Below are 18,287 nucleotides of genomic sequence, written 5' to 3' on the forward strand. Positions count from 1 at the left end.
AATGTGGACGTATTTTTCGAAAATGTTTCTTAAGCTGTTTTTTTACTTTGGACAACTTGCGATTTAGATGAAAACGGACTTAGATGTTCCTATCGATTATGCCCCTCCATGCTCTTTACAGACCACTCTAACAAATATTCAGGGAGGAGGAGTAACGAGGAGAAAATAATGGCCTTACCGCCACTCGGAACACGACAGGAACACAGGAACACATCAATTAGAATAAATCAATTAGAATATATGATAAACACACAGATAATAGAAATATAATGTATATACTTAAAATGAATGTAATAAGGTACAGATATGTAGTATAAATGTATATATAGGGTAAATATAGTAGTCCAAAAGCACATATATAGGGTGAGATTAGTGTGTAAATACTGTACACTCACCAACGATATGTAAACACTCCACACCAGAATGCCCAAAAGTACTAAAACCAACAACAGAACACTTCTGATACTCACGCATGGATAAGCATCACAGAACATCCTAGCACTGAACTACAGCTCATATATCATAGCTCATTATTGTAACACCATAAATAAAGCTATGGATAACCATCAGAAAAACATTCTAACTCTGTATTAAAGCTCATATATCATAGCTCATGTATTGTAACACCATACAGCACAGTTATTTATTGTAATAGGTGTTATCCAGGGACAGTAGGCAGATATTCTCACGTGAGTGATGTCATTCATGGAGCCCTGATACAGACAGCTGTACAAGTGCACTGGCACTTTAAGAACTTTAGAAAGTTTGTGACTGACCGCACCGTGCATGCGCGAGTGCCTTCCTGCCCGATGTAGGCACGCGGCTCCTCAGTTCAGTAAGCCAGCTGAAAAGCCAATCAGGGGCAGTGGGTGGGTTGTGAGAATATCTGCCTGCTGTCCCTGGATAACACCTGGGTAACTGTACTTTATCCCAGGACAAGCAGGCAGCATATTCTCACATGTGGGTGACTGCCAAGCTAACCAGAATGGGATGGTGGGAGAGTTGGCCTTTTAGGAAAATAAATTTTGTAACGCTGCTTGGCCGAAGTGCCCATCCCATCTAGAATAAGATTCCAGACAGTAATGAAAGGTGAAAGTAGAACTGAGGACCAAGTAGCAGCTTTGAAGATTTCATCAATAGGGGTAGAGAGGAGAAAAGCTATTGAAACTGCCATAGCTCAAACTTAATGGACTGTGACCCGACTCTCGTTGCAGGCCACCCTGAGCATAACAGAATGAGATGCAAGCAGCCAACCAATTGGAAATTGTTCTTTTGGAAACAGGATGCCCCAGCTTGTTAGGATCAAAGGAGACAAAAAGCTGGGGAGATTATCTATGTGATTTAGTCCTTTGCAAATAGTAGGCCAATGCTTGTTTGTATCCAGAGTATGAAGAACCGTTTCTCCAGGATGAGAATGAGGCTTGGGAAAAAAATACTGGAAGAATAGATTGAGATGAAACTCAGTGACAACTTTTGGTAAGAACTTTGGATGAGTACAAAGTTTTGGGTAGCTGCTGGTATCTACTCTTCCATTTTTGTGGTCACTGGAGACAATAAGGTATTTCAATAGAAGGATAGGAAAAAGAGGAGATTGAGGAAGCATGCAATACCATGAAATGAAAATTTCCCTTTTAAAACCTACTTTTACTTGGCAGCTCTGATATTAAGAGGGCTATGGTTAGGGATTGAACTGAGACAGAATGGAGAGTAGCACTGTTTCCATTCCTCACAAAAATTAAAAATATTTTCCCCATTACATGCCACAGACAGAAATGGTGGGGGCACTGAGCTATGTAACCTAAAGAAGTAGCACAGCAGCAGGAGGAAGAAATGGCAAGAGACCACTGGCAGTGTTGGGGGGAGGAGAAGTGACATGCTGTCTCACAAACTCTGTGTGTTTTCTGGTTTGGCTCCTTGGCTTTCTTCTTGCTTAACTGCTGAATCCTTGCTTCCCTCTTTGCAACCACTTCCCAAGTTTCAACTCCTTAAGCTGGATACTTGTTCCTTGGTTACTGGAGCAATATCCTACAGGCAGCCCAAAACGTAGTGGCTTAGTATGACTACATGTTCCTATGTCCTGGGCTGCTAGAAAATGTTCTCTCAGCATGTAATCTTTGAAGCTTCAAACTATGATCCTTGTTGGTCTTCCAAAGCATATTATGAGGATTCTGCAGGTGGTCAATGGTCTGGAATCTGTGAGTGCCAAAGTAAGTGCTGCAGTGTAAAAGGTGATGAGGAACTAGTCCCAGAAAACTGGAGCCAGGGAGAGCAGAGCAAGGAAATCATCCATGCCAGTGGTCAATGGGAAGTCACAAATTGAAGACAAATTAATCTACAATAAAAGGAAGTCTCACCTGTAGAGGAGAGTGAGAAGTGGGAATCAGTAAAGGAATGGGTGAGCATAGAACGCAAATAGGGAAAAGTGCATTGGGCCTTGCTGGGAAATTAAGGAAAATAGAAGGCTGGGAAAAGGGAAAAAGAGAAGCAGTACAGGTTTAAAAGTTTTAGGGCCCCTTTATAAAGCTGCGTTAGGCTTTTTTATTGCCGGCTGCAGCAGTATTAACTCCGATGTTCATAGGAATTCTATGAGTGTTGGAGCTTTTACTGCCACAGCTGGCAGTAAAAAAATCTAACTCTGGTTAAAGAGGGGGAAGGGGGGTTAGGGAGTAGTGCAGGTAAAGAGCAATTAAATTCCCTGTGCCCAAATATAAAGCATCAAATGATGCCTATGCAGGAGGAAAAAATTAAAAAGCACAGAGGGAGGGGGGAAGATGAAAAGGAAAAAAATTGTGGTATGGATAGGCTGAAGAAAAAGAGGGACTGGTTGGAGAAAAGTGCTATGAATGGCTTGGAGGGAGAGTATGATGCTGACACTGGAAAGGAAAGGAGAGCAGCCAGACCCACCAAGCTTTTGATTTGTTCACTTTCCCCGCCCTTGACATTTAGATACAGGCTGGTCATCACTACCATTTGCATTTTGGTTTTCTTTTCAACAGATGGCTCCTATGGATGGCGATGCTTCCTTGTGGCGAAAATAAAAGTGAACCGGCACCTGCAAGATTTGATTGGGCCACGGCAGCGTCTGAATGGTACCTAGAAATGGAAGAACTACTCAGGTAAAATGACTCCACTTTATTAGAATGACATTTTAAAAAAATTGCACAGAACCAAATAAGAATTAGCCGGCATCATCCCGTTCGTTGTCCTTTGGGTGCTGCTGTCTTTTAGATCAGGAAATTCGTGCAGAACGTCATTACCTTTGTAACTGCAGAGCTAGGCATTGCACTTAGCACAACAACCTTCCCAAAAGCCGACGTCAAAGCGCTTCCGGTTCCGGCGTCACTCACTGCTCTCCGTCCGTCTGCATTCGGCAGCGGCCGTAAAGATGGCGGACGGTGCGCTGTGTCGCCGGACGAGCGAGCCTGAGCCTCAGAATCCGTCGCTCGACTCTCTGGAGCAGTGTCGGCAGTACCAGGAGAGCGACAAGCAGTGGAGGGCGCGAAAGCAGTTTATCAGCCGTCATCTGCCGAATTACCCCGGCTGGAAGCGGGACCAACTCCTCGCCCTCTCCATGGTTTGGAGCAATCACGTCTTCATGGGCTGCCGGTAAGAGAAGCGAGAAAATCGAGGAAACCTAGTGATCCTGGGCAAATCGTTGGGGGAGGTACGAGCTTAGATTGTAGGGTCTCCGGGAAAGGAAAAGTGCCCTCTTTACCTGACTGTAACTCGATTTGAGCAGCAATTAAAAAAATAAAACACTAGTTATATCCAAGGATGGCTCAAGGAATAGTAGTAATACCCTGAGGTAATTTGCCCTTGCTTCTTTAACTCCCTTGTCGTCCTATAAAATTTAGGTTGGTCAGCAGTAGCATGACTGGCTGTCTTCAGCTAGCCCCTGGGTTTTTGCCCACTCCTGCCTCCTCTGATGTAATTTTGTTTGTGTGGGATGGCAGCAGAGGAAAGATCCAGGGGCCGGCCAAAGGCAGTCTGTCATCCTGATAGTGCTGCCGATGGTAACAGAAACTTTATGGGACTGTTGGGGAGAAAGGTGAGGGGGGCAGTGCCAGATCTGCGGGATGGGGAAAGAGGTGAAGGGGGAGAGACCAGGGAGGTGGGGTGGGAAGAAAGTCTTAACCTGGGCATTTTGGCATCAATGGCTAAGCTGACCCTGGTCAGTATCCAAATTAGAACCAGATTTGTTTGACAGGGTTGTTCCAGCAGTGGGTTTAGCTAACTGGGTGGAGGTCCTTAAAGTTCTAATTTTCCAATTGAATTTCCCAAGTAAAACTAGGCTGTATAGCTGATGGGGTACAGCCAGGAGTGGATTATCCTTGTTTTCTACTCTAGGGAGCTGTCATTCTGTAGACCATCCACTTCCTTGCTGCATGGAATGAGATTTCTCTGGTCATTTTGTTGTTTCTCAAGGACTCTTCATTCTCACCTCAACAGTCTGTCCACAACTTCTTGTAACAACTAAGAATTCTCCTGATGGAATTCTGTGCCATGCAGAACTTGCACAGAATTACCCAGGGATGCCTAATTACCCAAGTTCCATGCAGAATTTGGTATCGGGCTGCACTCCCTTTCTGTATTGCTACCAGCAACAACTTTGGGCAGCTTGCTTGGTCTCTGCAGGCTTCCCTTTTACCCTTGATGATGTCACATCTTCTTTCTTCAGTGGGATCACGTTAGAGGGAAACCTGTAGAACCGGTAGCGGGCTGCCATCAACTGGAATCGATGTCACCGAGTTAGTGGACAATGGGGAGAGAGTGTGAGATGCTGCCTGGGAGGCCAGGGGGTGAGAAAGATGCTGGCACAAAGGGATAGGGGGGAGATAGTGTAAGATGCTGGCTTGGGAGGGGAGAGTAAGAAGGGAGGGATGAGTGAGAGGTGCTGGCTTAGGGGTGGAAGATTCTACACAGCGAAAGGCACAGAAACAGAGAGAAGAGATCCTATATGGGGACTGAAATAGAGACAGGGACACTGAAGCAATGCTGTACATGAAGAGGAACAGATACAGAGAAGAATGCTTCATGGAGAGAGTGCATCGAGACAGTGGCATATAAGGACTACTAGACAAGGGACATTGCTTGAAAAGGGATGATTCTACAGGGATGATGGATTCAAGGGAATGAAGAGGGTCACAGAGGGGAGAAGCTCAGGATAGAGACTGGAAGGAGAGATGCTGGACAAGACAGATAAGGTAGCATGGAATATTGCTACTCCTTGGGTTTTGGCCAGGTATTAGTGACCTGGATTGTCCACCGTGAGAACAGGCTACTGGGCTTGATGGACCATTGGTTTGACCCAGTAAGGCTATTCTTATGTTCTTATGAATAGGTGATCCTGGGAAAACAGTTAAGAAAATAACACAGAAAAGCAGAAAAGGGACTCGGAGATCTAAATTGATGGAAAAATTAATTGCTCAGAGAAAAGATAGAGAAAATTTTTTTTTATTCTGAATTTACTGAAATATGTTGGCTTTCAGAAGTGGTTTTCAACAGCATAAAGATAAAGGGCTTCTTACCACAGGCAGGCAAGATAAATGCTCTGATGCTCATTTAGTTCCTATGAGTGTGAGAGCATTTACCTCACTGGCCTATGGTAAGGAGTTCTTCCATGGTTTAGTAAAACCCAGCAAAAGTGAAGTACTATGAAAACAAATCAACCAAGCTTCACTAAGGTGGGCTTTTACAAAGGAGTGCTGCTAGAAGAAAGTCACTAAGCGAGATAAACTTGAAGGCTGTTCTCTCTAGTATAATGAAAATACTGAAATTCTAGATAATAATTGGCAGAAATATTGTTTAAATGTTGTGTGCAGAATTTGGATAATTTTTTTGCGCAGAATTTTGAATTTTTTTTAGCAGAATTCCGCTAGGAGTATAAGAAGCAGGTCAGACCAGTGTTCCCTCTAGACCAGCATCCCGTTTGACGGCAGTCACAAAGTTGTTAGAACCACCCACACAACCAGAACTCGTTCAGGTGCACCTTTCCTTACTAATATGTTATGATTCTTTGAAAGGGTGTGCTATTTGCATTAATTTGTAACCGTTCTGAGTTTTTTGGGAGAACAGGATATAAATATAAATAAATGTATTTTTGTGGATTGGTAATTGGTTAAAGGATAGTAAAATAAGTAGGATTAAATTATTAATTTTTGCAGCGGAGAAAGGTAACTAGTGGAATACAAAAACAAAGAAGAAAATCCCTCTAAGAGAAAACAACAAAGCAAACAAAAAATATGGGCGGGGGGGAAGCTCTGATTCCAGCACAGGAGTAACATTTATTATGCATCCAATAAAAACACTCGACATGGAACTGTGTTTTGATACAGAGCACCTGTCCCAGGACCCTGTGCAGGGCCTATTGGTTATTTATTTATAAATGTTCTAGAAAAAGAAACAGATGATTGGATTTGCAAATTATAAAATTTGTTCAATGCTGTTATAACATAGAAACAGAAACATGATGGCAGATAAGGGCCAAATAACCTATCCAGTCTACCCATCTACAGCATCCACTGTCTAGAGATAATGAGCAGATAGGAGTTGCAGGGGAATCTAGTGAAACTGTGTGCATCCAGATGGCAGGTAAAATTTAGGGCCCCTTTTACTAAGGTGCGCTAGCGTTTTTAGTGCGCGCTAACCTCGCGCTACGTGGCTCAATGCTGGCGTTAGCATCTAGTGTGCGCGGTATTGTTGTGTGCGCTATTTAGCGTGTTAAAGCCCTAACGCAGCTTAGTAAAAGGAGCCTTTAATGTGGACAAAAGCAAAACAATGCATACAGAGAAAATATTCAACTGAGAAAGAGACCTAGGCATCCTTATTGAAATCTTCTGTTCGGGGTATGTTGGCAGCTATTAAAACAGAATCTTGGGAATTTTTTAAGGAAAGGAATGGAGAATATTACAGTCACCGCATCTCAAAGATGATATGGAATGAGAAAAGATACAGAGAATGGTCATGAAAATGATAAAGGGATGGAATGACTCCTTTGTGAGGAAAAGCTGAAGAAATTACTACTACTATTATTTCTATAGTGCTACCAGACATACACAGCTCTGTACAGAGTCACAAAGGAGACAGTCCCTGTTCAAATGAGCTTGCAATCTAAACAATCAAGACAAACAGGATGCAAGGTAGGGCTTACAGTCAGAGGGGATGGTTAAACTGATGGTTAGGGTGGTGAGCAGAGGAGAGTAGGGTTGAGTAGAAGGCTGTCTCAAAACTTCTGTTACTAACCTACAAATGTGTTCGTTCTGCAGCCCCTCAGTATTCCTCCTCTCATCTCTCTCCTTATACACCTCCCTGAGATCTCCCTCAAATTGCTTTTATCTGTACCCTTCTCCTCCACTTCCAATTCCAGACTTTGTTCCTTTCAGCTCGCTGCCCGTATGCCTGGAATAAACTACCTGAGTCCGTCTGCCTTGCCCCTTCCCTTATTCAAAGTAGGCTGAAAACCTACCTTTTGAACTTTATGCGAAGGTGGATAGGAAGCCAGTGAAGTGACTTGAGGAGGAGTCAGGTGAGTGTATCGAGGTTGGCAGAAGATAAGTCATGCAGCAGAGTTTGTTCGGATTGCAGGGAGGAGAGGCTGTTCAATGGGAGACCTGTTAGAAGTTGAATGCAGTAGTCTTAAATGTGAGGTTACGAGAGTGGACAAGGGTCCTGGTAGTGTGCTCAGAGAGGAAGGGGTGAAGTTTGGTGACAATCGAGTTTTTATTAGGGTTTTTTCTGCTTGGACAAACACTCTGAGTGGAGATGCCTAACATATCTGTAAAATCTTGAGTGCAGTTGAATGAGTAAATGTAAATCGGTGTTAACCTTTTCAAAACTAGAGAGACCTTGATGTTAATAATTAGCACATTTAAAATGACAACTTTAAAAAATTTAAAAGGGACTTTGGATCATCTTTTGTTTTACTGTCCCCATATTTTAGCCTTTTGGAACTCAATCTGGGATCAAATAAATTGTTTATTGGAAAACCATGTAGCGTTATCTTATGATACTGTGATATTTGGAATGTCTATGAGAAAAAAGAGTCAGATATCATCGTGTAATAATAAACTTTTAATGATTATGACTGGAATTGTCATCCAACATATTACTAATAATTGGAAAGATCATAGTAAACTTAATTTTAATTTTTGGTGGAACTCAGTATGTCACATATATAGAATGGAAAGATCATTAGCGGTACAGAATGGAAATTATAAAAATTTTATTAAAATATGGGAGCCATTAACATCTTTTTGTCATGATTGAATGCCATTTTTCTATTAATTATACACCATTTAGTAGGGGGTGGGGGGAGGGTTTCAAGTATATGATCTTATAATGATTAAGGGGCTTTGAGGGAAGGTGGGGAGAGGGTTACATTTGTACTTATAAGTTATAATGATAAGATGTTCAAGTGCTCAAATTAATTGTGTTTATTATGAATTTTTGCACACTTGATGAAAGTTTAAAAATGAATAAAGAATTAAAAAAAAGAAGACAACTATGCTCTGGAGTTCATTGATGTGGTTAAAAGCTGGATTTAAAAAAATATGCTTGGACAGATTTCTAGCAGAAATGTCCATAAACCATTATTATTAGCAAAGTATACTTTGGTAAGGCCATGGCTTATACCTAGATTCCATGCTACTTGTTCCTATCCATTTTGCGGGGAAGGGGCTGTGAAGGCAATTTCAAAATATTTATCATTTTTCTGTAAGTATTTCATAATTGATTTTGATGTTTGTTTTGGATCATTGTTATACTGAAATAGCCAACCTCTTTCCAGATTCAATTTTTTCATTGACCAGGGGACAGTTCTCAGGATATACTGATACTTGAATCCTTTCAGATAGATATTCAAAACAATTTAACAGGCCAGAAACAGCTGCTGAGCGTTTAAATCGCTTGGACGGGACTATCTACTAATTTTCAGCAGCACTTAACTGACTCGTGCTGCTGGAAATAGACTTCTTAGTGCCTAACACAAAATCATGTATTTTGGGGGGCATAACGGAGGTGAGTGAGCATGTAACCATCCAGAGTAGTTGCATAAATGAGACTGCAAATGAGACTGTCTTATCTTTATGCGGTAATCCATGGCTGGTTAATTGCTGAAAACTGGTATAACCGGTTATGCATTAGCTGGCTCCACAAAACCTGGATATTCAGTGCCTAATCCCGGACATGGCTTGGCAATGAATATCTAGGAATAACGGTGGTGACAGCAAAATATTCACTGCTGCCAGCTATATGTTAACCCTATTATTCCTTCTACTTGCATAATATTCCCTGTGCTACTAGCTGCAGCATACCACCAAAGCATAATAAATCCACTCCCATTCATAGCAATTGGTATTCTTTTGTTCAGATGCTTCGCTGCTTGTTTTTTTTCTTTTCAGTATGGTTGTGGCCAAAGAGTTCAGTTTTTGTTTCATCAGCCTGTGCACTTTGTTCCATAATATTTCAGGCACTAGTATGCCATAGAAGAATCATCGCTTGTAATGCTCTGGTACACATCGGTACCTGGGCTCTGCCCTCATTATCTTTCTGTAACAAGAAATGCTCATCGGGCTCTTAAACATGCAAGAGTTCTTTTCTAGGTATGTCTGATATTGCACCCAGTGCTGCCTCCTTTGAGTCATTCTAACCACATTTCCCAGACTTTGGCCTTGTGAGCTCTCCCTATGTGCACAATGGCTGCTCAATGGGGGCATAATAAGTTTGTTATTTTAGGTGTGCCTTATGTGTGGAAAGGTGGGAGACACTGCTTTAGATCCGTGGTTCTGTATCCGGTCCTCAAAGCACATTTAACCAGTCAGAATATCCATCATCATTATGCATGAGAGAAATTTGCAGGGACCACTTCGATTGTAAGCAAATTTGTCATGCTTGGATGTCCTTAAAACCTGACTGGTTAGGTTTATTTTATTGTTGTTTAAAATTTTGATACTGCAGTTTTCTGATAAGCACATCAAAATGGTTTACAATATTAAAATCTTTTTTTTTTTTAATTCATTTTCAAATATTACAACAAGTGTATAATAAACAATCAGAAAAATTTTAACTAATCACTTGACAATCTTATATTACATTACATTACATTAGTGATTTCTATTCCGCCTGTGCCTTGCGGTTCTAAGCGGATTACAATTAGAAGAGATCTGGACATTACCGAGAGAATTACATAAACAACGATTCAAGTAAATTACATGTTATGGTAGAATGCTACAAATTAAAAGATATCTGGAATTTTTCCGATAGAATTACATAGCAAGATTTAGGTAATTACAGGATACAGTGGGGAATAACAATATATTCGGGTAACAGAAGAGAGTTACCTAACATTGAAGTTAATTAAAGGATACAGTGGGGAATTTTACCGATAAAATTACATAGCAAGATTCAGGTAATTACAGGATACAGTGGGAAATAACAATATATTCGGGTAACAGAAGAGAGTTACCTAACATTGAAGGTAATTACAGGATACAGAGGGGAATAACAGTATATTCGGGTAAAAGAAGAAAGTTATCTAACATTGAAGGAGTAGAGGTATTGGATACAGATGGTAGATGCTTATATAGGGATCTGAATATTTTTGGTAGGTGTGGTTAGAGGAGTTGACTAATGTGTTATTCATGGGGGGGAGAGCATGTGTGATTGGGGAGAGATTAGTAAGTAAGGACGTGTTTTTTGAATAGGAATGTTTTGATTTCTTTTCAAAACACTTTGATGTTTGTTGTTTTGATCATCAAATTGGTGATGGTGGGGTCAATTTTCGCTGCCTGTGTCGAAAGAAGGCTGTCGTAAAGTTTCTTATGTCGGGTACCGTTATGAGGGGGGAAGGTGAATAGGTTCTGAGTTCTCCTTAATCTGGGTGATCGGTAGCGGTAAAGGCGGTTGTTTAGGTAAATGGGGGCAATTCCATGGGTTATTTTGAATAGTAGGCAGTAGAGTTTGAATTGAGTTCTTGCTTTTATCGGCAGCCAGTGAGAGTCTACATAGGCGGGGGTGATGTGGTCAAATTTGCAAAGGGAGTAGATAAGTCTGATGGCTGTGTTCTGGACGGTCTGTAGTTGTTTTATCATGTTGTTTGGGCATGGTAGGTAGAGGCTGTTGCAGTAGTCTAAGGAGCTAAGTATGAGGGATTGTACAATGATCTTGTAGTGTTCTTTGGTAAAGAATTTTCTTATTTTTCTTAGGTTTCGCATGGTGAAGAATGCTTTTTGTATGATTTTGTGTATTTGGGTTTGCATTGTACAGCATCTGTCTAATTGAATTCCCAAAATTTTGAGAGTGCTCTGTATTGGATATTTGGTTGCGTTTACTTCTAGTTCTGTTATGGATGGTTTTTGTTCCTTCTCTAGTAGTAGGAATTTGGTTTTCTCCGTATTTAGTTTCAGCTTATGGTTCATCATCCATTTTTCTACGGTTTCCAGTATTAATTTCAGTTGTTCTTTGGAGACGGGGCCTTGGATGTTGAAGGGTAGGAGGATGGTTAGGTCGTCCGCGTAGCTGAAAGATGTTATATTTAGGGCGTCTAGGGCTGTGCCTAAGGAAGCTATGAAGAGGTTGAATAGTATGGGTGATAGAGGGGAACCTTGTGGTACTCCGCAGGGGTTTGTCCAGGGGTCGGATAAAAAATCCTTTGACTTAACTCTGTATGATCTTGTTTTAAGGAATCCTTGGAACCAGCTGTGAACTTTACCTGATATTCCTATGGTATCTAGTATCTGTAGTAGTATGGTATGGTCTACTAAGTCGAAAGATGCTGAGAGATCGAGTTGGATGATTAGTAATTTTTTTCCTTTGCTGAGGTGCTGTCGGGCTATGTCTAGTAAAGATACCAGTAGTGTTTCAGTGCTGTGGTTAGCTCTGAATCCAGATTGATTTGGATGCAGAATGTGGTGGTCTTCTAGGTAGTTGGAGAGATATTGTGCTACTAGACCCTTTATGAGTTTGACGTATAGAGGGATAGAAGCGATTGGTCTATAATTTGTTGGGTTGTCTATTGGGCCTTTAGGGTCTTTTAGTATGGGAGTGATTATGATTTTGCCAAGATCCGGAGGGAACTGGCCTTCCCTGAGGGTGGTTTGCAGCCATAGCGTGAGACAAGCTTTGAATTTAGTGGACACTGTAGCTAGTAGATAGGAGGGACAGTTGTTCAAATCACAAGAAGATTTGCTGTATTTTTTCTACAGTTGTTCAAGGTCTGACCATTGTGTCATTGGGAAGTTGGTCCAGATCCTATCTGCTGGTATGGCTTCGTCTATTGTGGGTTTTATTAGCATCTCTTCTATGATGTTTTGAGAGTTGTTGAATGTGGTTCTGATTGTGATGATTTTAAGTTTGAAGTGGTCCGCTAGTTGAGAAGCTGTTGGAGTTTGTGTTCCTTGGGTGGCGAGGAAGGGTTTGGTATCAGTGAGGTTTTTTAGAATGCAGAAAAGTTTTTTGGTGTCCAATTTTTCAGTGCCAATGATTTTGGAGTGGTAGTTTTTTCGTTTTTCCTTCAGTTTGATTTTGTATTGTTTGATTTGGGATCTCCATTCTGTTTTATTGTGGTCTTGTTTCTGTTTTTTCCAAGTCCTTTCTAATTGTCTGCATTGCCTTTTTAGGTGTAGGAGTTTGGCGTCAAACCATTTGTCTGATGGCCTGCATATTTTGTTTTTTGTTTTTAGTGGTGCTAGTTTGTTCAAAGTGGATTCGCTTGTGTAACGCCAGGTGTTTATGAATTCCTTGGGGTTGTTTAAATCTATTGCTGGGTCTACTGTGTCCCAGAATATGGTAGGTTCGATTTTCTGTCTGGACATAGATATGAGTCCCATCCCACCCACCCATACATTAATAACAAACAGTTATCAATTATTACCTTTCACCATCCCACCCCCCTATATCTTATCTAATACTAATTATCATATCTTATCTAATACTAAGGTGTTTAAGATGTCTATCATATCGCAAAAAACTGCAGATTAATAATAGGAAAGAAGCAATCAATGATAGCAAGATCATTGTTCACTTTTTGACCAAAGGTGTCGCTCATTCTGTAGCTCCTAGAGCCAATTCCCCCAAAGCCATCTGAAAAAATAGTTTTTTTGAAAGCATTTCAGTATTGAGCTTAGAACATTTCTAATAGGAGCTACACTGTCGAGTCACATTATTATGACCACCGCCTACCTCTGATGTAAGAGATGTATAGCCAATGAACGAATGCATGTGTTGAGTGCAGACTTTATGGGTATATAAGATGGGATGTCAGCAAGTTGCCAATATACAGTAGCAACCATGGCTGTCATGGGGGAAAAAGTGCAATTTATCAGACATTGAAAAAGGCATGATCATTGGTTACTGGGCCTAGGGTGGCAGCATTTCAGAAATGGCCGGAATTTGTGAGCTGTTCACAGGCTGCTGTGATTAAGGTGTACTGTGAATGGAACCTTTTCAGTGACCTGACATGGTAACTGTGGGGCAGCATGAGCCATCGATGCAAGAGGTGAATGTCAACTTTGCAGGTTGGTACGGGATGATTGGCACACTACTGTGGAGCAACTTACTGTCCAAACGAATCAGGAGGGCTTCCAGATGTGTGTCCAGAATGACTGTGCAGCGAATCCTGTTGCGAATGGGATTCCGGAGCAGATGGCTGGTGACTGCACCTATGCTCATGAGGGTTCATTGCAAAAAAACAGCTGCAATTTGTACAGGAATACTGATAAGAACATAAGATAATGGACTTGCACTGATTGGAAGAGGGTTGCCTTCTTTGATGAGTTACATTTTGAGCTTCATAGAACGGATGGACGTTGGCGTATCAGGTATGAGACGCCAAGAGCAAACACCCAGCATCCATTGCTGGGCATACACAAGCTGGTGTCAGCAGCATTATGGTCTGGGGAATGTTTTCTTGTTGTGGTCTGGGTCTCTTGATCCCTCTGGAAGGCACTCTCAACTGATATTATCTCTCCATCCCTGCTTCACCATTTTCGCACCCTGGGTGTCCTGGTTCTCCTGTATCTGTATGACTGGTTGATCAGAGCTCGCTCTCAGAGGGGCGTTGGAGTTGTCCATCAGCTGGTACAGTTATTTCAGTGCCTGGGCTGGGTGACCTCTAACCGACCCAGGATTTGGAGTACCTGGGAGTTCGAGTTCACACGGGTCAGCACACAATGTTTCTGCCCATCTTCCGTCAGAAGTTATCAGGGACCTTTTAACCTCTCCAGTCCCAACGGTATGGCAATATCTCCAGGTTGTGGGGACCATGGTGACAACGTTTGATTGTGGTCTCTTGGGCCAGAGCTGTTTGCAGGATGCTCTTCTTTTATGCTGGAATCCTGGACAACTGTGGCATGAAATAATCTTGCATGGGGGTTGCAATCTCGCTTTCCAGGGGCCTTCCTCTCCGGATCTCAGATTGGGTGATTTCTGTCTATGGTTGCGAGTCTCAAAGGTTGGGGAGCGGTGTGCATGTGGTCGATCAAGTGCCTGGAACTTTGGGCGTTTTGGCTGGCTCTTCTCTTTGGAGGTTGTCTCCGTCATTGAGCCATCCGTGTATTCTCGGACAATGCCATGGCTTACATCCATCATGAGGAGGGCACGAGGAGTCCTTCTCTTAGCGCGGGGGCTCAGTTGCTCTTCTGGTGGGTGGAGAGACACTTTGGGTGCTGTCTGCAGCGCATGTGGCAGAAGTGGACAACATTCAAGCAGACTTTCTCAGTCGTCTGACGCTGTACCCTGGAGAGTGATCACTCTCAAAGGACGTTTGATTGCATAGTAGATCAGTGGGGGTGCCCCACGTTCGTCCTCATGGTGACTGCGTCCACAAGAAAGCCGATCAGTTCTTCAGTTGTCGTGAGGCAGGTAGCGAAGGTCTGGGCGCTCATGATTCAGCCCTGGACACAGAAAGGTCTCCTCTATATCTTACCTCTGTGTCCCATCATAGGGTGTCGTTGAGGCGGATTATGTCCCACGAGGAAACGGTGGCTCCCAATTGGCCGAGGCAGCCATGGTATGTCGACTTGGTTCGGGTCCAGCAGGATCGGGGGGCTCTGGTTACCTTGTTATTCTCGCCTTCTCACACAGGGTCCAATTGCAATGCAGGATCTGGACCGCTTTGGTCTTATGGCATGACTCTTAAGCGCACGGCCTTGACTAGCTGGGGCTATTCCTCGGTAGTGATTGCCACATTGCTTCACAGCAAAAGGCAGTCCTCAGTGGCGGCCTCTGCAAAGGCTTGGAGGTGTTACCAGGCCTGGTGTACCCTGAGACAGGTGGACCCATTTCTCCCCTCCATTCCTCAGGTCCTGGAGTTTTTGAGGTTGGCCTGAAGAAGGGCCTAGCGGTAGCTTTACTCTGGGTGCAAATTGCCGTTTTTTTGTGTATGGGCCCTCCTTTGAAGGGCTCCTTGGCAGCTCGTCCAGATGTAGCTTGTTTTCTATGGGGCGCTCTGCGATTTAGGCCTCCCTTGTGCCTTTCCTGTCCAACCTGGAACTTTAATCTGGTTCTCTGCTCTCTGGCTCGTCCACCATATGAGCCTCTGGAGCAGGCATCTCTGATGGATCTTATGGACAAGATGATTTTTCTGGTGGCAATTTCCTCTGCCCTTAGGATTTTACAGCTTCAGGCCTTCTCAGGCAGGGGCCCTTTTCTGCATATTATGGATTCTGCAGTGCTAGAAATATAGAAACATGATGGCAGATAAAAGCCAAATGACCCATCTAGTCTGCCCATTTGTAGTAACCGTTATTTTTTTTCTCTCCAAGAGATCCCACATGCCTAGCCCAGGCCCTCTTGAATTCATACAGTCTCTGTTTCCACCACCTCTTCTGGGAGACACTTCCATGCATCTACCATCCTTTCTGTAAAAAAGTATTTCCTTAGATTACTCTGGATGATGCTGCGTACTGTTCCTGCTTTTCTTCCAAAAGTGGTTTCCGCTTTCCATGTGAATCAGGATGTCTGGCTTCCTGCTTTTGCTTTTGCTTTTGCTTTCTCTGGTTCGAGGGAGCATGACCGAGTTTTGTGGTCCTTGGACTTGTTCAGGCTTTAGTTGCAGTATCTGGAGGTCACCAACAAGTTTCGCCTCTCTGACTACCTGTTGGTTCTGGCAGGCCCTGCCTGCAAGGGTAGGCCAACTTCGAAGGCCACCATTTCTAGTTGGATTTGAATGGTATCTCCGTGGCTTATGTGGCGGCTAGAAAATAGTCCACCTCTCGAGGTGCGGGAACATTCAACCAGAGGTATTTCGTCCTCTTGGACAGAGATGTCGGCTGTTTCTTTGGATGAGATTTGCAGGGCCGCTACCTGGTCCTCCCTGCATACATTCACCAGGTTTTACAGGATTGATGTGGCGGCCAAGCAAGTTGCTGCTTTTGGTGTCTCTGTCTTGGCAGCGAGCTCATCAGTCCCACCCTGAATTTTCGGGATTGCTCTGTTAGTCCCACTGGTCCTGGAATAAAGTGGGATTTGTTCAAGAAGGAAAGATTAGGTTCTTACCTTTGCTAATCTTCTTTCTTGTAAATCCACACTTTATTCCAGGAACCCACCCTATACTTGCTGGTTTGCCGATTGTTTGCCTTTACAAGTACTAGTAAGCTGGATTTCTGTTTTCTGTCCAGCTTTTAGAGTGCCATCGGAATGGGTTTAGCACTCAGATTGGGGGGGTCTCCAGTTAGAGCGCTCCCTTCTGTTAGTGCATTTTGTTTCTACTTCTAGCTCTGATATTGCCGTTCAGGTTACTAATGTTTGATATCCTGATTTGATTATTTTCTTGTTGCTGTTTTGTATTTCCAGTTGTGAGCAGAATATACTTACTTGTCTGGGGGGGGGGAATCCTCTCACCACTCTCCCCCCTACCCATCTTCCCCTCTACCCTTTCTCTCTTGTTCATATCCTTTGCAGATGTTCCTGGTTGCTTTATGACTGTCTGACTGATAAGCTGAGGATGATACACAGTGATGAGGTATGAGGGGGAAGGTTTAAAGCCTCTGAAATTTGAGACCTCCTACAAAGTCCTGGCGAGTAGATGGAAATAACCCACTGATCCCAGAATAAAGTGTGGATTTACAAGAAAGAAGATTAGTCAAAGTAAGAACTTAATCTTTTGTTGTGACTGACTACCTTTCCAATGTACTTGCAGGAGGTTGTCATAAATATGAGTAATCGTAGCAGCAATAATCTGTTTTGCTTTATTCTTAAAGCATTTGCTGAACACAATGAGGAATAAAATAAACAAGTGAATTTATAATGGCTTAAAAATTTATTGGTTCCAATATTGTATTTGATTACTTTCAAAACAGGTATGGTGAGCAGCTTATGCAAAACATTTTGCAGATGGCTGAAGGAATTGATATTGGTGAGATGCCCTCGTATGAACTAGTACTTGGTGCTAAGGGGACAAAACGGCAGAGCCCCATAGATGCTGGTGAGTATGGAAAAATTGTGTTCTTACCTGATAATTTTCTTTCCTTTAGAAAGATGCATCAAATGAATCCAGAGACAAGTGGCTTATGTTCAGCTACCAGCAAGTGAAGAGAGTAATGAGTTGAAGTCAGCCTTATTGGATGTACAGCCTCCTAGTCAACCAGTATCACTCATTGCAAAGCATTGGGCAAGTGGTTCCAGAAAACCTCTTGCCTACACAGCTGATTCTTGATTACCAAACAACTTATTGAAAACTGAAAAATAAACACCAACCAAAAAAGGTATCTCAAAACCTGCACCTGTTCTGCAGTAAATCTACGAGCATACCAAGCATTTGTCCCCTCAACAGCGATAAGGGGAGGGAGGGAGGGAGCTTATCTCCGAAGGCAAGCGAATTGGGCATGCAATACCCGCTTGTCAGGTGGGTCATCATTCAACGTGCCCATGGCATGTACAGTATACTATCCCCTTTGCCTCACTCATCCATGAGTTCCCTTCTGGCCATCATCACCTTGCGGGCCCGACGTGACTTCACTGTGCATTGAACAGAGATGTTTGGAGAGCCTGTCTAAAGATGTGTAACTTGCACACCAGATTTAAGCATACACATTGGGCTTACGTTCTGATTGGAAACTTAGAATCAAATCTTACCTGACTCCAATCACTTTTATCCACAGCCTGCGAAGGCAATTTCTTGCTGAGGCAAGATGGCCATGGAAGCTGCGTCAAACTGCCTCTCCCCTGTGGGAAAACCACGGAACAACTTCCACCAAAGTACTTGCTTCAACAGAGTGCTCAGCATAGCTAGTTAAACCTAGGCTCGATGGTGCACCATTGCGTGAGCATCTCTGAACTTCCTCATCTTGCTC

The 18,287-nt window shown here is 42.8% G+C and overlaps 1 protein-coding gene across 7 annotated transcripts in view; it reads left to right on the plus strand.

Annotated features, from left to right (window-relative positions):
* Window positions 1–18,287, plus strand: part of LOC117360279 (NF-kappa-B-repressing factor-like) — a 73,125-nt gene that overhangs the window by 48,678 nt on the left and 6,160 nt on the right. The window contains exons 1-2 of one of the 7 annotated variants that reach the window (XM_033943958.1): window positions 3,058–3,116; window positions 17,295–17,419. The exons of 5 other annotated variants lie outside the window; for them this stretch is intronic. In XM_033943958.1, coding sequence (XP_033799849.1) covers window positions 3,100–3,116; window positions 17,295–17,419 — 142 coding nt within the window. In that variant the 5' untranslated portion in view covers window positions 3,058–3,099. Of the gene's footprint in view, window positions 1–3,057; window positions 3,117–3,380; window positions 3,607–17,294; window positions 17,420–18,287 lie in introns of those variants that run through there. One more of the 7 variants, XM_033943956.1, reaches the window with a different exon arrangement.

The sequence above is a fragment of the Geotrypetes seraphini genome, chromosome 5 (assembly GCF_902459505.1).
Source record: "Geotrypetes seraphini chromosome 5, aGeoSer1.1, whole genome shotgun sequence".
In the NCBI taxonomy this organism is placed as follows: domain Eukaryota; kingdom Metazoa; phylum Chordata; class Amphibia; order Gymnophiona; family Dermophiidae; genus Geotrypetes; species Geotrypetes seraphini.